Source organism: Epinephelus lanceolatus, chromosome 17 (assembly GCF_041903045.1).
Source record: "Epinephelus lanceolatus isolate andai-2023 chromosome 17, ASM4190304v1, whole genome shotgun sequence".
Lineage (NCBI taxonomy): Eukaryota > Metazoa > Chordata > Actinopteri > Perciformes > Serranidae > Epinephelus > Epinephelus lanceolatus.
The window spans coordinates 23,724,774-23,747,789 of NC_135750.1; the positions used below are offsets into that span (position 1 = coordinate 23,724,774).

Here is a 23,016-nt window from a genome sequence, read left to right on the forward strand (position 1 = left end):
AGCATTAATATTACTAACTCTGAAACATATTCAGCCAGGACATTAATAAAGCAAAGTGATAACTATATTTACGAAGGACTGGCACTTAAGTTTATTATATTTCTTGGCTCCTTGAACTGCTATTTATGAAGTTAATATAGCTTGTGATGCTGAGTCTTTATTATATTTCTTATGTTTTAGGAGATGTTGTGTAACCCAGCTGGCCACCAACGTTGCTGCTTGAATTTAGGTTGGGATGATTGGTGACCAAAGTTAAATGTCAGGACATCTACATCAATTTGACGTAAAATACTGATGACAGATGATGCTGATGCTTTGTTGGTTTTAAGTTGTTGTTAAGCAACCAAGATCTAATGTCTTTGAAATGTCTCATGCAAACGTATCCAGAACAAACCGAACTTCTGCACACAACATCATGAAATCCAATGTCATACAGCATTTTCTGTCCAATATACATCTTTTTGATGTCTCTCTGATACCAGCTGGGAAAATCACTAGTTTAAAACCAGCTAGTATTACAAAGAACTAACAAGGACATACACAAAAGTAGCAGTGGATTTACAAATAGTTGTTTATCACAGGTTTCTCAATAAAATCTGCAAGCAACCCGTTCATGTTAGAGGGAGTCATTTTATTCAATGTGAAAATCAAAAACACTCCCTTATGGCGCTTTAATGGCAGCTGCACCGAACTTCCTTTTTATTTGCTAAGTCTTTGTTATTGTTGATTTAACTTGAAGTCCTGCTCTTTGTATATTTTCTTAATTGACACTGGGCTGACCCAATCACATTTTGAAACCCCCTCCCCCTCTGGGCTCAGCGCCTTCATCAAACAGCCTCTGCAACAACAAGTGTGCCAAAATGAATAATACACGACACACTGGAGATGCAGAGAAATTGCAGGTCGGAAGTATTTTTTTGACCTGGACTTTTCACACCCTTTTAGCAACTTGCCGGCTGCTCAGAGTAATCTTTCCCTCTCCTCTCTCACAAGCAGGCAGGAGAGAGTTACTATGGTGATGCAAATCGGCTCCACAAGCCTGTCATAATGTAAGCCTATGTGAAGTTCGACAAAAATGTGATAGTCTTTGTATCCCCTCCTCTTCGAGCCCCTCTTTAATATGTCTTGATGTTAAAATGTCCCCTTAAATGTTGAAAGAAACCTGCACCTTTGCATCATATCATTGCTGAACATGTTACAATACACTGACAGCTGGCTACATCTGACGGCTCATACACGACATCTAAACTGATCATAGTGAGCAGCAGGTGTGTAGTGTAGTTGAATTAGCTGCAGGTCACCGCAGAAACCTTGACTTTCTCATGGCCAACATTTAAACTTGTTATAGCAGGTGGAGCACAGGTGTAATTAAAAGCATTAGCCTAATGTTGGCTTCGTTGCAGCCACACCAGTAAGACAACAATACCAGAGGACACTGGCACACCTAAATGAAATTCAGCCACTGGTTACACCTATGACATGCCAAAATACAGTACCTTTGGTTATACTGAGTATAAATCTTGATATTGATTGACACATGATAATAAAACTCCCAGCAAGGACACAGACAGTAAATATAATGTGTCCAGTACGTAAATCTTGATGAATTTCTGTTTTTGTGGCAGATGTTTACATCACCTGTATACAGCAGTGGAAGAAGCACTCACATCTTTTACTTTACTTACTTTACTTTTACTAATAGCAATACCGCAGTGTAAAAATACTGTGTTACAAGTGAAAGCCCTAAATTAAAAATGGTACTTAAATAAAAGTACAAAAGTAATAGCATCAGAACATGCTAAATGAACCAAAAGTAAAAGGACACTTGGTGCTGAACAGCCCATTTCAGAATAATAAATATTATATTATTGGATTATAATTATTGACACATTACTATTCAAACATCTCTAATGTTGCAGCTGGTAAAAGTGGAGTTGATTTTAACGGGTAGCTCGAGCACTTTTTTACTCTTTTTATTTTTTTAACTTTATGTATTCATTTTTCTTTTTTTGTGTGTTTGTTTTTTTTTCTTCTTTCTTTTCTCTTTTACTAATTTTAGCCTTATGTTGCTGTACAGGAAGGTTGAAATACTGTAAGAAGTAAAACGTATTATGAACCATATAATTGTACTCTACATTACTACTCTACTTGCTACCAGAAAGCCTTAAATTTAAAGAGGCTATTTAACTCAGTCAAATCATGAACTGGACGTGTTAGAGCAATGCACATGATATTATAATGAGCATGTGACATTATAGCAGTATAACAACTGAATCTTTTTAAAGCATAGCGTGCTGAAACAAAATTTCTTTTGTTCATAAATGTTTTCAGTAACATTCTTTATGAGCTTCAGAATTAAGGCATCATTATAAATCAATAAAAACAACTGGACATGAAACTCTCACTCCTTCATCCTTGAAATAACACTTGACAACAATGACAGAGAGTCACTACTCTTTGCATTAATTCTTCAAGCTTTAGGATCACACATTCTCTAATACATACTTTAAAATTCAAACCTGTACCGTAACTATTGTTGTTATCTACAGTACAGGCCAAAAGTTTGGACACACCTTCTCATTCAATGCGTTTTCTTTATTTTCATGACTATTTTCATTGTAGATTCTCACTGAAGGCATCAAAACTATGAATGAACACGTGGAGTTATGTACTTAACAAAAAAAGGTGAAATAACTGAAAACATGTTTTATATTCTAGTTTCTTCAAAATAGCCACCCTTTGCTCTGATTACTGCTTTGCACACTCTTGGCATTCTCTCCATGAGCTTCAAGAGGTAGTCACCTGAAATGGTTTTCCAACAGTCTTGAAGGAGTTCCCAGAGGTGTTTAGCACTTGTTGGCCCCTTTGCCTTCACTCTGCGGTCCAGCTCACCCCAAACCATCTCGACTGGGTTCAGGTCCGGTGACTGTGGAGGCCAGGTCATCTGCCGCAGCACTCCATCACTCTCCTTCTTGGTCAAATAGCCCTTACACAGCCTGGAGGTGTGTTTGGGGTCATTGTCCTGTTGAAAAATAAATGATCGTCCAACTAAACGCAAACCGGATGGGACGGCATGTCGCTGCAGGATGCTGTGGTAGCCATGCTGGTTCAGTGTGCCTTCAATTTTGAACAAATCCCCAACAGTGTCACCAGCAAAACACCCCCACACCATCACACCTCCTCCTCCATGCTTCACAGTGGGAACCAGGCATGTGGAATCCATCCGTTCACCTTTTCTGCGTCTCACAAAGACACGGCGGTTGGAACCAAAGATCTCAAATTTGGACTCATCAGACCAAAGCACAGATTTCCACTGGTCTAATGTCCATTCCTTGTGTTTCTTGGCCCAAACAAATCTCTTCTGCTTGTTGCCTCTCCTTAGCAGTGGTTTCCTAGCAGCTATTTGACCATGAAGGCCTGATTGGCGCAGTCTCCTCTTAACAGTTGTTCTAGAGATGGGTCTGCTGCTAGAACTCTGTGTGGCATTCATCTGGTCTCTGATCTGAGCTGCTGTTAACTTGCGATTTCTGAGGCTGGTGACTCGGATGAACTTATCCTCAGAAGCAGAGGTGACTCTTGGTCTTCCTTTCCTGGGTCGGTCCTCATGTGTGCCAGTTTCGTTGTAGCGCTTGATGGTTTTTGTGACTCCACTTGGGGACACATTTAAAGTTTTTTCAATTTTCCGGACTGACTGACCTTCATTTCTTAAAGTAATGATGGCCACTCGTTTTTCTTTAGTTAGCTGATTGGTTCTTGCCATAATATGAATTTTAACAGTTGTCCAATAGGGCTGTCGGCTGTGTATTAACCTGACTTCTGCACAACACAACTGATGGTCCCAACCCCATTGATAAAGCAAGAAATTCCACTAATTAACCCTGATAAGGCACACCTGTGAATTGGAAACCATTTCAGGTGACTACCTCTTGAAGCTCATGGAGAGAATGCCAAGAGTGTGCAAAGCAGTAATCAGAGCAAAGGGTGGCTATTTTGAAGAAACTAGAATATAAAACATGTTTTCAGTTATTTCACCTTTTTTTTTGTTAAGTACATAACTCCACATGTGTTCATTCATAGTTTTGATGCCTTCAGTGAGAATCTACAATGTAAATAGTCATGAAAATAAAGAAAACGCATTGAATGAGAAGGTGTGTCCAAACTTTTGGCCTGTACTGTATATTTAGTTATAATTGTACATCAATAGTTTGTTATTCTTTTTTTTTAAAGAGTATTTTTTCTGGCTTTTTTTGCCTTTAATGTACAGGACAGAGTAAAATGGGGTGAGAGAGAGAGCGGGGGGGTGACATGCAGTAAATGGTTGCAAGCCGGACTCAAACCTGCGACCACTGCGTTGAGGCATTGCCTATGTACATGGAGCGCCGGCACTATCCACTCCGCTACCGACACCCCAATAGTTTGTTATTCTGATGTATCACTGGGTAACACATTAATTTGCATGATTTCTCATTAAAAATAAAAGAATAAAGAAAGAAATGGCATCAGTACATGAGCTTCGAGCCCGGTTTCACTCCGAGGTTGTCGAAATCCGGCGCTTGGGCAGTGATTTACAGCGTCAGAAACCAACAAAAAAGGTGTCCTTGAACGTCAGCATGATACACAGCCAGTTGCTGATACTGTATAGTTTAACAGCGCCAGTGCCGTTAGGGGGAAATGTGGCAGGACAGGGACGAAAGTTAAGGCGGTAAAAGTCCAACTGGGGCAGGCGGGAGTGGTGGTGGATGGGGAAGATTCCAAAGCCAAACCCTGTTCCATTTTTCTAAATCTATCCATGTGCTTTTGTTGCCTAAACCCAACAATGTATGTTTGTTGTTGAAGCAAAGAAAACGTCAATTTGTGCTGTGATAAAGACGTAGTGCAATTATTTTGACAGAGACTATATGTAAATGGTAAATTTCCTGTGAAAACTGAAGTGTATTTTGAAGAAAGACAATGCATGTAACAGGCAACATCAACAACCAAAGCACCCAGGGTACCTTGCACATTGTATGTGGACGTAGAATGTCCATGACCAGAACATCAATATGTGACGAGGGGCTTGGCAATGAGTAAGACACATGAAATTAAATGATGACAATAAAAAGTATTTTAAAAAGAAGGAGGAGGAGAAGAAGAAGAAGATGGAGAAGAAGGAGAAGATATACTTTGTTAATCCAGAGGGGGAACTTCAATTTTCTTCGCTCTGTTGTCATACACACAGGCCTGAAATACACACACACACACACACACACACACACACACACACACACACACACACACAAACGCAAACACAAACAGGACCTATGCATGCATTAAATGAAGAGATGTCAGAGCAAGGGGGCTGCCTTGGACAGGCGCCCCGAGTGATTTGCAAGCCAAGTCCGTATGGACTGAGCTGCTGGAGCCCATACCAATGGGAGCTTATTGAATTTAGTGGAGTAAAAAGTACAATACTTTCCTCTGAGACGTGGTGGAGTAGAAGTACAAAGCAGTATAGCCTAAAATGGAACCACTCGAAGTACTCTACAAGTACCCTACCTCAAAATTGTGTACTTATAACTGTGTACTCATGTGTATTTGTACGCATACATTCCAGTGTTTTGCACGTAATAGTCTCACTCCTTAAGTCATCAAATCATAGTTACAGTGAATAGCCTATAGGCATTGGGCAGACGTCATATATGCTTGCACAAAAATGAAATGAATCCAGACATTATTCTTATTGAGTGAACGCTGAGGGGATATATTTCACAGTACAAACCCCATGAATATTTTACAAAACAAATGGGGAGAAGCAGATAGTGAGCACAACTACAAAAGAGGAAACAAAGCAATAAACGGAACAACTCACAGAGTGGAAGCAGGTACCTACAGTTATTTCTGTCTCATTCATAATTCTGATTGAATGGTGAACATGGGTGGTCGCGCTGCTAATGCTGCTTGCATTAATGTGGATCCAGCTATCCAGGGATTTATGTCAATGTGCCGCTCTTTCATGTTTGGTTTTTGAGAGATGAGACATGGTCTAGTTTGTCTGTGTTTCTGTGATAGTGCCTGTAGCTGCTTGGTTCCTTTAGCAGCATGCGGAGCTGTGAGGGAGACATGATAGATCCAAAGCAGCTTACTCATGTCTTTCTCCCAGCAGGGAAACAACATGTGTATCCAACTTCAGTAGCCTACAGGAACTGAAACACAAAAGGAGGAAGTGTTGCCAGAAGGTTTGTTTATATTGCAGCAGACGTTATTAATAATACTCTTTTATGGTTTTAGTAACTTTTAAGTCTTAATTGGAGTTTCAGTGATTGAATTGTGGAATTATAACAACTTCTCATAGTCCCAGCACTGATCAGAAATGCTCAAAAAGATCATTTCACTTGACTTGACGCTGTCTTTGATGTTGTGCATAGTTATAGTCACGGTCTAGACTTTTCATCCTGCTTATGTAATCCACTGCAGGTCTACAGTATCACGTCTGCATTTTATAGTGATGATATCACATATAAGGCTTGAAGAAGAAACAGGAAACATAAGAAAAAACTTTAAATGTTTAATCAGACAGCAGTCAGTCAACACCAGCTTAAAGGGACAGTTCACACCCAAATCAAAAATACATATTTTTCCTCTCACATGTAGTGTTATTCATCAGTCTAGATTGTTGTGGTGTGAGTTGCCAAGTGTTGGAGATATCGGCTGTAGAGATGTCTGCCTTCATATGAATATAATGGGACTAGATGGCACTCTGCTTGTGGTGCTCAAAGTGCCAAATAGATAATACATTTGAAAAACTCAACAGCAGAAATCATGACCCGGTTACCTAAAATAATCCACAGACCTTGCTGTGAGCAGTTTCAGTATGAACTTTTTTCTCTCTACCGAACAGCACCCGCCAACCATATCACTGCACAGAAGGAAGCATCTATCTTTTGCAAGCTCACCTAGCACCGACCACTGAGCGGGTGTCCTATAAAAAGAAAATAGTTCCTCAACATATTGTCACTCTGACCTCGTCACATATAGATGTTTGGTCATGCACTTTACATGTCCAGATACGACAAGCAAGGTACCCTGGGCGCATTGGTTGCTGGCGTTCTGGGACATCATGTTAAGTACTGCTTGTTACATGCACTGTCTTCTTTCAAAATACACTTCCGTTTTCACAGGAAATTTAACATTTACATATACAGTAGTCTCTTTCGAAATAAACACACTATGTCAGTTTAACACCGCAAATCAACGTGACACGAACACCGCTCTCCCAGGTGAAGGTAGGTGTTTGTTGGACCCATCCACCACCACTCCTGCCTGCCAAACTTGGACTTTCGCCACCTTAACTTTCATTCTGATCCCATCACGTTTCCCCCTGACACCGCCGAGCGCCGTTAAACTGTAACAGCGACCACCCACGTATCATGTCATTGTTAAAGGAAAGCTTTTGTCATCAGTAGGCTTGTTCGGGATGAACTGCGCCTCGCATGGAAAGTAGACAAGATCAGGCAACAAAAAGCTGCAGTGAAGTCTGACAGTTTCCCAAGAGTTTCCAGCAGCCCTTAGTCTGTACAGGAAGTCACAGAAACACTCACATCCTGTCCGATATGATGTCAATTTATTAAAAAATGTTATCAGACTCATATATCAGTTTGTCCTCAGTCTCCAACTTTGTTGATTATGATAGACTGTTTAATTTATTAAAATGCTTTACAGATTATCTGTAATTAATGTTCATGGTTCAGTCTCCACTTTACATGAATTCTCATGTAAATCAGCATCATATCAGTTTGCTGCCGCAGAGCAGTGCTGTCCCCTCAACTACACAGACAAAAAAACAAAACAGGACAACAGCTTTTATTAAAGATCAGTCAGATATAGTCAGGGCTTCACATCTGTACATATCCTCACATCCCACTGACCACAAGTCTCTGTGTTGCTAAATACTTCAATAACTTAACAGTCAAATTTTAATATATAATAGACTACATATATTTAGTCTCTGACGACTAAACTTCACCATCAGCCGACGACTTTTTCTTGTCTTTCTTTGAGTACCACAAGCTGAGTGCCATCTAGTTCCATTGAATTAAAGAGAAGGCAGACATCTCTACAGCCGATATCTCCAACACTCGGCAGCTCACACCAAAACGATCTATATAGATAAATAGCACTAAGAGGAAAAATATGTATTTTTGATTTTGGGGTGAACTGTCCCTTTATGAACCCTGCACACCCCTGGTCCACCCTACACACTTCTGTTGCCTGATAAGACCTCTTCTCAGGACTACTATTATTGTTGATCAATAATAGTCCTAAGACCTCTTCTCAGGACTATTATTGATCAACATGTCCTACACGCAATATATTAATCAATGAATAAATGTCTGTTCCAGTTATTATGGCTGCCAAACTCTGACCATTCTTATTGGTTTGTTGTGTTTGATGACCTGGTATAAAGGTGCAATCAGACAAATTGTGCTTGGTATTCGATTCAATGATGAACAGAGGCAGAAAATGTTATTCTGATGGTGAACTGTCCAACAATATTCACCTCACGGATTCTGTCTGATTGACTAGCAAAATTGCAAGGCTGTACAACATCTTGACACAACGAGGTAGAACAAGCACAAGTGTAATCGATAAAATGAATGATTGCTGAATTTCATGCGGCTGCTTCAATTTTATAGTCTTGAAAAATGGCACATGTCGGTTGAGTCAACTTGAATTGATGGCTCACAGCAAATAAACAATACACCAGATGAAGCAAGAGCGATGTGTACAACACAGACTAGAAAAATACATATATTTCACATGGTTGTAGTGGCTGGATCTAAAGAAAAAGGCTCTGCTCTGTGCACACGTAAAGAGTTGCAATCTGGCTTTCCCTTTCAACTAGTGGTGACATGCTTTCTCCATACCCTAGGCAGCAGCAACCCAACTGCCAGAAGAAATGTTGGCTTTATATTCCTGCAAACCACAAATATGCAACATTTGTACATTATTATTTTGCAGATATGTTGAAACTTTATGTTTCAGCAACACTGTGGTAAATGTGTGTTTTTTTTAGGCACAAAAACACTTGGTTATGCTTCTAAAAAGAGCATGTCTTAGCCTAAAATATCACACCACAATCACACACAAGCTCGCTAAAAAAAATAGTGTAGTTGGTCTTTGGTCTCAAACAATGGTCTGCAGTGGTTTGCAGCTTGGCAGCAGTCTGGCCATTCATTCACAATTCTCTCCACCTCCAGATGAAAAAGTGCCAAGCTGCAGACCACTGCTTGAGACTAACAAAACCAGTTGTATTTTTGCAAGACATTGCTGTGTTTGCTTTAGCTTTTAATGTCCAATTATAGGTGTTGTGTAGCATCCTATCAGTTTGTTTCCATCTGCTTTTTATGCTTCAAATGTGGGTGTTTCGTGGTGACCTGTTGGCAGAGATAGTGGCACAAAAAGCTATTATTTTTCACCAAGATGTTGCTGCCTTTCTTGCCAGGATTATGCCCCCCAAACAGGGTATTTCTAGCCAAAATATTATAATAATAATTTTGTGCCTAAATCTAACCACATGTTAACCACAATATAGTTGTGTGTGAGAGTGTGAGATAATGTGTCCATGGTTTGCAGAAACATTCAATGCCAACATTTTCTCCTGGCGACTGTGCTGGCAGCAGATGTGTTGCGGCACTTTAACACTGCCTGCACTCTTCATAAGTGGGTTTTCCTCCCCTTGCTACTGCATAACAAGCGACATCTTGGCACGGTCAAATGGAACACAGCCCCTGAAAACAGCTATATGGGGGCTTTTAAATGCCATCCAGGGAAGTGATATCCTCTGAAGCATTTAGTACATACAGGAAGAGGTAGATGCTTAAGTGGAGGGCTTTCTTCCCCAAAGCGGACCTCTTCTCTCCGTCTCTTGATCACTGGAACACCTGGGACCCACAGTGGTCTCTGTCATCTGTCTTGTTTGAACTCTCAGGCAGTAAACTATTTTCCACTCTGCCCACCAGTAGTTCTCAGTCCTGCAGCCGCTTCAGTCACAGTGGTGCCCTCTCGGGAGCTGCTCACCAGCACTTTATCACAAGCCACCTAAAATACCTTTATAAAAATACTTTCTTTTCAGAAGCGTGTATATTTCTCAGTGTAGGCATAGTTTTCCCGCCCACCATCCAGATTCCCTCTGTCATTTTATACACTGACATTGCAGACAGGTTATGCCATGTATGAGTGATTACTCAAGAATTGCTGTGCCCCAGTTGCACACTACATTTACTAAAATTATACATCATGTACTCATCTTCACAATTCTGTTTCTGCAGGAGAAAGCAAAGTACTTATTATAAAAAAAAAATATATAAAAAAGACACTGCCAATTTCAGCTGTGTACACAGAAAAAAGAGAGGGCAAAATGCTTTTACAAACAATTTTTCTTTGTCTATCCTTGAAACTATCCAGTTAGTTTATAACAACTTGGGTCTTATTGTAGAGACCAAGTTTGTGAGATTGCTGAGATCCTATAGGGGAAACAGGCATTTATACATAACTTAGAGAACAATTACTTACCATAGCAGGCGGCATGGTGGTGCAGTGGTTGGCATTGTTGCCTCACAGCAACAGGATTCCTGGTCTGAACCCGGGGTGGGAGCTCGGGCCCTGGGGTGGTGGGGGAGCCCTTCTGTGCGGAGTTTGTATCCTCCCACAGTCCAAAGACACACAAGTTAATTAGTGACTCTAAATTTGGCTGTAGGTGTGAATGTGAGTGTGAATGGTTCGGTTGTGTCTCTATGTGTCAGCCCTGTGATAGTCTGGTGACCTGTTCAGTGTGTACCCTGCCTCTTGCCCAATGTCAGCTGGGATAGGCTCCAGCCCCCTGCGACCCCCAACAGGATAACAGTTACTGAAAATGAATGATTGAACCTACCATAGTTGTGTTTCTTACCCCATTGGACTTTGTTGTAGCTATTTTATTGTGTTCTGAGACCATCCAAATGGCATCCTCTGAGCTACAATTGAACACACTCAGTCATCTGATCAGTCTTTTCAGCAGAAAGGGTCAGAAACAAAATGTAATATTGAAGCTTAATATATTCTAAAAGAAATATGTGATTAACAGTCACCATTGGACATTTAAAACCATTTAAACCAAACAGACACTACTAAACTGCAAACTTATGACATGCAGGCAAGCACTATTAACTGGGCACACCACTGAGCTACATTCTTAAATATTTTTCAGAGACCTTTAAAAATGATGCCAAATATGTAATTTATTTATAAATGTGCTGCACTCATCCAACGAGCAGGCATTAGGTACAGAATATACTGCATGTATTGTTGTTAAAAAAAAATTGTGGAGAAATTGTCATATCTAACCTTGAAGTCATAAAATCCACATATTCCCTTATTCTTCTTTTTCAAATTACTGTACATGATGAATTTGCTTAAAAAAAGCTGCATGCTTCACCAGGCAAAGCAATAATAAGATGACGAGCCAGTTAACATTTAAAGTACTGTCTTTATACCATGTGTGGTATATTAGACACAGTGGATGTATTTGACATTCTCTGATGGTGTTATGTAACTTTGAAACCATAATGTTCCAGTTCTGGGTGAGAGATGGACTGAGATATGTGATGCAGATTCTCCTCTGTGAATTAAAAAATCTGACAGTCTCAGGATGTAATTCACCTTTACGCGTTCAGTTTTAGTTGTCTGTATGTAAATTCCTGATAAATTAATTTGCCAACGGGAACAACAACGTAAACACTGATTCTTAATTCAAACTATGATTGACAGCGTGTCTTTAAGATAGCGGTGGTTACCATTAAATATTCTGCACTTGTCTGATAAATGTTTGCTGTAATTGAGTCCTCAGGCGGTCTTTGATTTTGCATCATTTTCAGTTTGTTTTGCAGTTTGGAAAAACCGCCACATGCGCACTGTGACCAACTACTTCATAGTGAATCTCTCCTTCGCCGATGTCCTGGTCACCATCATCTGCCTGCCTGCGAGTCTCGTGGTAGACATCACAGAGACGTGGTTCTTTGGAAAGACTCTTTGCAAAATTGTGCCTTATCTGCAGGTAAGAGATCCACTTTGAAATCTGCTTTTTCAAATAGTATATTTGAAATCTTGTTCTGATCTGAAACACTTGTGCGTAAATCAGTAAAGTAGGTGTGTGCAAAGATGAGTGATTGTTACAATGCAACAAAGCAAACCAAACAAACAGGGGAAGGAAGAGAAGGATAATGCAGGCAAGCTTTAAAGGCTTCCCAGCCCAGCAGCTCAGGTGAACCTCCTCTCACTGATGCCCTCCACTCCACCTGGCTTCTCCTCAAAGCTGGAAGTCAGGGGGGATCATCAGACAATACAAGACCTGTGTTTCTATTATTCTTACATTTTTTTCTGTATTTATGAGGGAAAAATAGATATCTATATTTTTTCAAATCCCATGGGACGTGCACTTTGTGAGACCTTTGATGTTATCCCATGGTGATTTAATGAGTGCCTTGGGCAAATCTTTTGCTTTCCACATTTTTTAAATTCCATTACATCCACTGTGCCAACACATCTGCCACAAACAAGCATCCATTTGATATCACACTGCAGGCTTCGACGATGTGTGCAGTACCTCAGTGTTGAAGGAGTGGAGTGAAATCCTACATTATACTGCACAAAGCCCGCATCCTATACAACAACAAATCCTATTATCTTCAGTTCACACACCTGTATCAAACTGAGAACCTCCATCATATCACAAAGAATTGTGTGGTGTGCACAACATGATCTGGATGGATGCAGCTGTCAACAAAAACTTTAGAATTTATTCTGCTGCACTGGCTGCCAGCTTGCCAAACACATCACACCACATGGCACTGAATTCATTCATTCATTTTCCATAACTGCTTATCCTGTTAGGGGTCGTGGGTGTGCTGGAGCCTATCCCAGCTGACACTGGGCAAGGGGCAGGGTACACCCTGGACTATGACAGGGCAGCACTGAATTAGCAGCCTATTTAAAGTCCTTCATGGTTACATTCACTCTGCTGATGTGTTCTAATCACAGACTGTAACTTTTTCAGCTACAAAATTCACCAGGGCCATCTCATTCTATTTTCATTTTTCCCCCCCAATGAATTCCCACTTGGGAATTACTTCAGTTCTTCCTGTATTTCATGTGACATTTTGCAAGTTGTTTCCATGCTGCAGTGTTACATCGCCTCAGGGGGGACCATACCCCAGAAGTGAAACTGTACTGCTACCTCCATCTGCAGCACAGTATGTTGTACTCCCAATGACGCAACTGATTCCTGAAAGAACTTGTGAAACGTTCCACGAAATCGTGTCATGAATAAATGCTGACTTTTTGAAACTGCAGTCACATAGTTTAGGTATTGGGTTTGCAATTGCAGGTAATCGAATTTTGTAGCAAACAGGAGGGATTGACTTAAGGCAGCACAAGAAAAATAAATTGCTAAAATAAGAATATATTTTCATATCTATTACTCAGCTTCTGGTACATTGAATTTATGGGGGAAAAAAAGGTTGTTTTCCTTATATGTCTCCACAGTGAATGAATTATTCAAACACTGAGAAAATTCTCAATAAATTAATTAAGTCATGGGGGTCTGCATTAACAAAAGCAAAACTATATCAAAACATACATTCACAAACTCTCACACAACTTTGTGCAGTATAATACAAGTCTTATTTACCCAGTCTTATGCTCACTTCCCAAACACATGCATTTTCACACCACTGAGCAGAGTTCAAAGACATGCCCTTGCCCAGGTGTAAAAACGCATTTGTTTGGGAAGCCTCCTTTCACTTCTATTCATCAAGAATTTTCTCCATTTTCAGCTTCTTTGTTCACCCTGGAGAAAAACATCTCTACGAAAAGAGACAACGCTATTCATACTAACTTGGATTCATGTCAGTAAATATGAGTGGACAGGAGTGTGAGCGTGAGCAACGGTTCTCAATGTGACAACCATTTCGTTTGACTTTTGTGGCTGGTAGTCTGCACTTCTTTTTTAAAGTTTTAATTCCAACCTTGGTAATGAAGTAATATTTTTCACAAGGTTGTCCACTTTTATATGATCTGCATGAAACAGCTCGATAAGAACACATGGGGCGAAGTATCTTAAATGCGCCTTTAGTGATACATGTCTGAAACATTGTACTGTAGTTTCACCATGGCAAATCCATGTCAATAATATCTGCCATTACATAACTACGTAGCCTAGTATTAGTGCAGTCACATCTTGTTAGCACCATGGTTGCTCATAAATTCTACCTTACATCTTTCCTTGACCTCATGATGTTTACCATCCAAGAAAAGTATTGAGAAAAATATTGAGGACATTGAGGTCGGGATTGTATGTGGTGCAACAAGCAACAAGGAAGTGCTCCGACTGTTTTTTGTCTCGTAACTTGCTGTTTACACAGGAAGTCAGGATTTGTAAATGGACATCTGCTGCTTGTGATCACATTGTGCCTACATGTGATCAGATATCTGACCAGGACTGACAGAGCCGAACATTATCTTTTTAATCTGATATCTGCGGCGGATATAGTGCTGTCAGGTCATATGACCCTCTCAAAATGTGGACATGTGTCCCCAGCTTATATGTAACATATGATATCTGTATAAAATCACCAGGCTTATATTTAAATTCCTCTCCAAAGAAGGACAAGATCACAGTGTGCCTACAGATCGGCTGCTCTTGATTATCATATCCTACAGGCTTGTCCACTCCCAGTGGTTTCTGTGTTCACCTTACATTCAGTGTACTCAGCCTTTAAGGTCACCACCAATTTCGAGGCTATCATACAAGCCCAAAGTACCTGCCAATCTGTCCAGCAGAGGACAATTATGTGAGGATTTGTCCCTTTCTGCTGACAAGGCACTGTTTTCTCACCTCTTTTTCAGACCTGCCAAATGAAGGAAATTAGTCAGCAAAGGTGATTTACTTCACCGCTGACATCCTTAAGCTGAACATGCCAAATGCTGGAGCTGAGCGCTTATTTCCCACAGGACTTGAACTCACCAAATCCCACAGATTTTCATCTCCCACATGAAATCGGTGGCGCCTCTGTTTGGACTCATTGCAATTCCTGTAGACACCAGCTGAAATAGGATGACAGCATCACCAGAATAGTCAGTTTTTACATGCAATTGAAATCTCATTTCATCTGGTATGACTGTCTTCTCCAAAATCTCATTAAGAGCAAGGCAGGTTTGTGATTCAGATAATGAAGAGAGCAGACTGCTCTCCATCAAGGAGACAAAGAAGATTGTCTGTGATCCCCCCCTGCCCTATCACGGTTTGATCGCCATAATGCCACTACAGTTCTGATATACTGGAATAACTCAGCATGTTCTTGATCTCCACAGGGGATCAATCCTGTATTGTGAAAGCAAGTGCAGCCATTGTATTTTGGTGATTGCGAGTGATTGATATTCTGACTCCTTTGTAATGAAAAAAAAAAAAAAAACTTGATAAAATCAGTCATTGTGGTGCTCCATATCCCCCTGATGCCTCCGGTCATGGTTAGACTCATCATGTTGACAAATAGATGAAGGATGTTTTGGCATTGAGGCTTTTTAATTCTGAATATCTGTTTGAACTTATTCTTATTGCAGACAAAACGCGTGATGATTAAAAGCCTTAAAAACAGACATTTTAGATCTGCCTAACCTTTACCACGGAAAGCAAATCGATTTAATCTTCTAAGAAACAAGAAATGTAATGCTTTGTCATCTCTCTGTTTATCTCTAAACACCCCAGGCCTAGAAAGTGATGAATAGATAGACTGGTTTCATCTATATAACTGTTTTCTTTTCTCCAGACCATCTCCGTTTCTGTATCAGTCCTAACACTGAGCTGCATCGCCCAGGACCGTTGGTATGCTATCTGCCACCCCCTGATGTTTAAGAGCACAGCCAAGAGGGCCCGCAAGAGTATTGTTATCATCTGGGTTGTGTCGTGCATCATCATGATCCCTCAGGCCATTGTGATGGAGTGCAGCAGCCTGCTGCCTGAGCTCACAAACAAGACCAGCCTGTTCACAGTGTGCGATGAACACTGGGGAGGTTAGTTTGCACAAATCTCTCTCAAACATGACAGCATTTTGCCAAATCTCTCACTTGTTGTCAGATGCACGGGTTAAACTGTGATCAAGTCACTAAATAAAAGACAAAAAAAAAAAGAATGAATTTCAGTGAAATGTTTCTTTGGCAAAGGAACACAACCCTTTGAGAGCAAATCAGTGAGCGAGGCTTGTGCCATTTAGCTGCTGTTTTAGAATTTTTAGAGCACCTTTCACAGGGTTTGAAAGGATTAATAAAGTATGATGAATGACTTTGCTGAGTCCAGATAAGCAAGTCTCTGACTAAGGGAAAGAACTGTGCAAGAGAAAAAGCTTTTCAACCACCTCACCTTCGTTAGGTTACAGTAATTGAGGCAAGCTATTGATTAAAAAGCTATAAAACACTGATTGCTTACTTTACTGACACAGGACGGTTAATGAAAAACTTTGCACCCAGACTCCTGTCTGTCGGTACATTTAGGCAATAAAAGCACTCTGGTTAAGCTCAGAGAAAGATCATGATTACGGTTAAATGTTAATTTAATGTTTATAATAAAAATTACAATGCTGTTGTCATTACAAATGAATACTGTGTTGCAGGAGAATGTTGATACATTCAGTATCATCATTTTTGGGATTTACCAAATATGTTAGCAGCATTTCCTCATTATGTTAACAGAAAACTTAATTTGCTTGGCATTATGTTTCCCTCAAAAACGTTTTTCCTGTTTCAGATTAGTCATATATTATTAATTAATTTCTAGGAGACAGGGCATGACCGAAAACACAAGAGCAAGCGTGTAAGGAATGGATCAAACAGTGCGCCTGTTGTAAGCTACAAACATATTAGCAGGCCAAGCTAACTAGTTTACTACTTATATTTCAATCAGGAGAGACAGAAGAATGAAGTAAAGATAATATTAATTAATAATAATTAATATACAGAATATAAGTGTACAGACGAACAGGTGATTTGTGCTCATTAAGTTTTAACAGTCTTCGTTGCTTGGATATTTTATGATCGAGGGACATTTGAGTGGCAGCAGGATAAATCCCCCCCATGGAGTCTAGACAATGGTGGTGATGGTGGCTGATGACTCTGAGGTGGATGAGGTTGATGAATCTGTAAAGACTAGGTGGTATGGGGAGGTGGAGGGCGTGCAGCAAGACAGAACTACGGCAGAGAACGGACCACGTTTAAACTGAGGAGCACTAAGATGATAGGCTGACAGAGAAGGTGTGTCGCTGTGCTATCGGTTGATTGTTAATCAGCTGATGACTCAATTGATAGACCCAGACAATGACACCTAGAGATAGTAAGTGAGCATACGTGCAAGGAGTAAATGGCAGGGTGAGAAAGAAACTTACAGCCTGAGCATGAAAAGTATTGTCTTCCTGACTTAACTTTCACTAGAGTTTTTCACTAAGTTGTTGGGATGCTGGAATTTCTCATTTTGATGTTATACCTTGAAAATAGTGATGTTTGATACCGTTTTTTAAACTTATAACATGACAACAAAGACTTGTGTTTTCTTGGTTGGCAGCAGAGAACAGCAGAGTGTAGCAAACATTATCAGCAAGACAGAACAAGAAAGTGCAGCTGGTACTGGTGTATCATAGCTGGGGAGAATGAGCACTGAAACAGTTTGAAATATTCAGAATCCTTGTGTATGCATAAAGTGGTAGTTTTCAAAACACTGCCGCTGAGAACTGCGTGTTCCTGGCGGGAGCTCACAAAGCTAAAGCACACTGTGAAGATGTCTGAGGCAAAATCCTGTTTAAACCCAATATGCTAATACATAATCTTCTCTGTCAGTTCAACCAACAATGATAAATGATCTTGAAAAAGGTTTGGAGTCGTAAGTGTTTATTAGACTCAGTGGGAGTAGCATTTCCTTGATACCACTGGTCAAACATTGTCATGGTTTAATTTGTTAAATATAACAGCTCAAAGTTTGATATAACGTTTTCTTACAGAGAGTTAAGGGGTGGATGCTTGCTTGTAGCTGCCAAGTAATGTATCTTCTATAATTTAAGCTTAAGTCATTGTTAAAGGGATGAATTCATGCTGTCAAGCCCAAAATATGTGCTGATAAAACTGTTTGAGTCATACATCTTAAGAAATTAAGTCACAGTTTCTATGCATCGTTCTTCAAAGGTATTTCTCACTATAGGTCGAGAATTGCACCCTCTGCTTTGTCCGACCAGATAAGTGTTACATGTATTCAATTTTCAATGTCGGGGCCAAAATGTAAGCGCTGTTGAATTTACTTTACTCCTGTGTCTCCAGAGAGAAAGTGTGTGGTTGCGGTATCCTGCAGACATTGTTCTGTCTGTCATGGTGCATCCGCTTCTTCTTTTCCATTCACCTGTCCACCAGTTGCCTCCAATTAGTCAGCCTCCATTTGACTCAGCCATCTGCCTCCCTCGCTGCATCCCATCAGCTATCAGCCCCAGTATTTATACAGGGCAGTTCACACAGCCAGGGTTTTACAGATCGTCTGCGTAATCCTTGTGCCTCAGAGCTCTATCCATTCCTAGTCCTACTTGTTTGTTACCTGCATAAAATCTGTTTTTCTTTGATGATTATGTCTAACAACCTGCCAGACTACCTGTTGTCAACATCCTGCTGTCAGTCTGATTAACATCCCTTCCTGCGTCAGTGCCTTTGGATGTTTTTGCCTGATTTGACTGCCTGCCAACTGTACTCCTGTTGAACGAATTTTGTACTCAGTTAATGCCTTTGACTTAACCAAATGTCACAGTGTCTAAAACTGGGTAGACACCAGTTGCTGCTCGATTTGTGACAGCTAGAGAGAAATTTATTCCCGCTTATCTCTGACCAGGAACACGTGGCTTGCATCTGATTTAAATTGCCAAGCACTAAAACCACATTTGATTTCTTAGGGGTGGATGCATGATTCAGAGAAGCTGTTTTTTTAGCTCCTGAGAAATGCATCCCTTCCTCTCTCACACAAACAGAGCCAACAAATCCAAAAAGTCATTTACATTTAAACATTTCTGAGCTGAGGTCATCAGGGCCACACTTCATAATTGGGTAAGAGTCTGGCTAAATTATCTCCAAGGGCCCCACAAAGGCCTATGGTCAGTCAAATTAAATGGCTTTAGCTCTTGAAGCACATAAACTTGTTAAAAAGCAAAACTTTCAAGGTCTTTGGTGAATGTGTCAAACAGCACACTATTTACTGTAATGCCTAAATAACTGTTAATGCAACCATACACTTTTTTCTGTAATTGGAGCAGATTTATGTGTGCAGCAATACAACACATAAAGAAGGAAATAATTACAGTGTATAGCTCTCTGCTGATAGAAGGAGACAAAATAAATGAGAATGTGAAGTGGGTCTGTTAGCTATGGTGGAGTCATGGGCCCTGATCACAGAGAAAGCATTTTAGCATCTGGAGGCAGCTGTGTTTTTTGTTTTTCATGAGCAGGGACGGTTTTTTCTATGGGCAATGTGGGCGACCGCCCAGGGAGCAATCTATGTGAGGGTGCACGAGCGCCCTCCAAAAAAAGAAAAAAAAAAACAACAAAACTCGCCAGTTTTCTAGACTACCACTCATTTCCACGTCAAGTTAGTGGAGTGGGCGCTGGGGCGCCCCTATTATCACGTTTCAACCAGCAGCAGAAAGGAAAGGCGAATCCTGGCGGTTGTGGGTTGAACGGGGGTCACAGACAGGAACACAGCAGAGGTTCATAATGCTCTGCGGCGCAAGATAACGGCTTACCGGCGACAGAGAAGTCCGACTCCAGGTCCAGTAATTTCCTCTTTCATTGGTGTCATGACTGCCCAGTAGTACCTGGACAACCGAACCGTGGCGGCACACAGGTATGTGGCGTGTCAGAGGAGAAACGAGCCGTTCACATTTCTCTCTTTGTGACAGGTAACGGCCCACAAACCTCACTGCACTTTAGGGACTGTTCTTTACTTATGGAGCCGGGGGATGGTTCACCCAGGGCCTAAAACTAGCCAGGACCGCCTCTGTTCATGAGAATTAAGCTTATTGCTCGCTGTCTTTGCATTGCTACACGCCCTGCATTTCTGCGCTCCAGGCACCTGTCGTTCTTGCCAGAGCACTCTGAACTCTGTAAGTTGAAAAAAATTCAACTCAGAGCAGCAAAGCACCCCACGTCATCTCTGCTTTTTTCCCATTGTCCAATCTGATGATTAGAGACTGTGGTGGTCACGACAACAAGTTTACAATGGTAATCAATGGAGGAGAAACTGGTGGTAGCGTTTGCTGGATACTCAGAGCTACACGACTTTACAAACCACATTTACAACAGTCTCAATGAAAACTAGCAAGCCTTGAAGCATATAAGTGCAGTACTTGAAACAGCCATCATGGAGGCAAAGCTGGACCAACTGGTGGTAGTCCTTGTGATTCACCCTCTTTTTTAGAGTCTCGTGTACCCACACAGATCTCCCTTTCCCTGTGCCTAAACTTTTTGCTGACAACTTCTCATCGTCAACCCAGAGCTACAGCAACTACCCTCTGCCTGTCCATTTTAGGAACTCAATACTGATTACTGGGAAATAAATAAAGATTAACATCAAAAATCAAAGAGAAAATGGTAGATTGATTACATAGGAAGGTTAGGGTAGGGGGATAATGGGGTGGTTGCGTGGCAACAATAAATAGGCACAGCAAGCATTTTTTTACAGTGACATTCAATTAAAAAAAAAAAAACAAGGTAGTGCGTCTTGCGTTTTGCAACCTGCAAAACACTTCCTGTGTGATTGGGGCCTTAATATTCATCACTCTTCTAGACTGTAAGAAAACAACCAGAAAGGTTTTGAACTAGACCAGAGACCATTTTGTGATGAAATCACTCCAGCAGCAATACAGAGATCTGCGACTTAAAGCTCCAGTATAGGCAACATTGTTTTGGTATATTTGAGTAAAAATTTTATAATATCCTCTAAGCATAATGTAAATCAAGTGGTCTGAGACAAACAATAGGTTTCTGCACCTCACCATGGCTCTGTGTTCAGCCTCTAAAGAATCAGTATCCTGCCGATGTGCATCAACCAATCAAAGGTCAGCTCAGACCACTGCATTCCTATTGGCTGTTCTACTGCATATGCGTGTTCCCGTGCCGCCGGGAGAAGGGGAGAGCAAGTGGCAATGGCAAACAATGCACCAGGTAAAATAGCTATTCCAACATTGGCTACAACTGCCTACATGGCTAAACAACCCAAAAAAAGGAAGACAGAACTCAGTTCGTTGGAGGGAGGGGACGGGTGAGGTGGGGCCGGGCCTGGCCAGAGGGTGCGAGGGTCAGCTGTGGGAGCGGAGCCAAGGGCTCTCCGCGGAGAGCGAGAGCCGAGCCTCGGGAGTATGTGCGGGGCCGCTGGGGAGGGATGGGGTGGGCTGCTGCGCGGTGAGGGAGAGCGAGGCTCCCAAAGAGGGAGAAATAGAACCAAGTAGGATAAAATACTCGCATGCTCGTCTGGTAGGAGGGACTCAGGGCGGAGACAAACAAAACCTAACTCAGATGAGACTCAAAAATCAACCGTTTTCAGGCTTTCTACCTACTGCAGCTTTAAAAGGAATGTGCACCAGGGGTGAGAGCTGGGGTACAATGCCCCCCTCCCTACATCCCACTCCCCTACTTCCTACAAAGCTGGAGATGACGTTCAGCGTGACATGGTATCTGCTAAGAACAGCCTGGAGTCATGTGCTTTCAACATGAACTCAGCTTTGGAGGATGAAAAGCTTGCTGGCACGATCAATGATGACGACAAGCAGAGGATTTTCTTGCTCAGACCATCTCCATCTGCAAACTCAACCTTCATTTTCATCTCAGCTAACACCTGTAATGTTTTGCAGCTGCATCTTGTAAGACTGTGATGCTATCACATTTACATAATAATCATAAGCGGCTGGTAATTATATCACTAATGTGATCAGGCCTGTCATGATATTATCACCATGATCATTGTTAGTATTATACTGCACTTATCTTACCTCCTGCATGCAGCATGCAGGTTCATTACAGCAAATGACATAAGTGTTGCTAATTTATAGGGCAGGGACATTATGCTTATATCCTGGTTTGATACAATCATAATACTTGGGGTCTAAATAGATATTCATTGGAATATTTAAGTATTGCAGTTGTACAAGTTGCAATTTGATATTATGATTTATTGTGACTTTGTTCACTTTTTTAACATTATACCAAGGGAAAAAGTTCATTATACACTTCAAGAGACTGTAAATCATGAGACATCCAAAAACAATGCACATCACATGTTTTTAAGTATTTGTCTGCCTTTTTCTGCTTTTTTCCTTTCTCTTCCGGAAATAGATTTGACATCACGTTTCTCAGAGATTACAACAATAAAAGCGGTAACTTCATTCCGCCTCCGCATAGACTAATATGAAGTAATTAAATTTGAATTATACTGATTTAGGCATGAAAATGAAAGAATGAAAGAAACGAGATATTTAGGTGTAGGATGGTAAAAGTGCAAAGGTGTAGATGTATAGTTAAAAGCATTTGCACTCAATTAAAACAAGATCAGTCCTAAGGCATTTAAACAGCCATAAAGGTGGCAGAGTGTCCAAGTTTAAGGTGCTTTGCGGATGAATCCATGTATAAAGAGCACTGTGAGTGAATGACATTCTTCCTAGCACAGTTCTGACTAAGAGAGTGTGAAGCAACAACCTATTCCGTGAGCGAGTACCAAAATTATTTGAGGTCAGACTTAAACGGGATGAAATATTAGGGGGAAACGTCTGCATCAAAGCTTTAGAAATGAACAAATACCAATGCTGTTCCCGCAGATGTGGCCAGCCAACCTTTTGGCAAAGGTGGCAGTGATGGGTGCTGTAAGAATCACCTGCTTGAGGGCTGAGTGGTAGACAGCATTCAGTGATTTCAGTGTAGAGACAGCAGCTTTTAGCG

General features: G+C 40.9%; 1 protein-coding gene across 1 annotated transcript in view; it reads left to right on the forward strand.

The window, feature by feature from the left end:
* hcrtr2 (hypocretin (orexin) receptor 2) overlaps positions 1-23,016 on the forward strand; it is a 43,413-nt gene that overhangs the window by 12,289 nt on the left and 8,108 nt on the right. The window contains exons 2-3 of the mRNA XM_078160918.1: positions 11,904-12,070; positions 15,840-16,083. Coding sequence (XP_078017044.1) covers positions 11,904-12,070; positions 15,840-16,083 — 411 coding nt within the window. The remainder of the gene's footprint in view (positions 1-11,903; positions 12,071-15,839; positions 16,084-23,016) is intronic.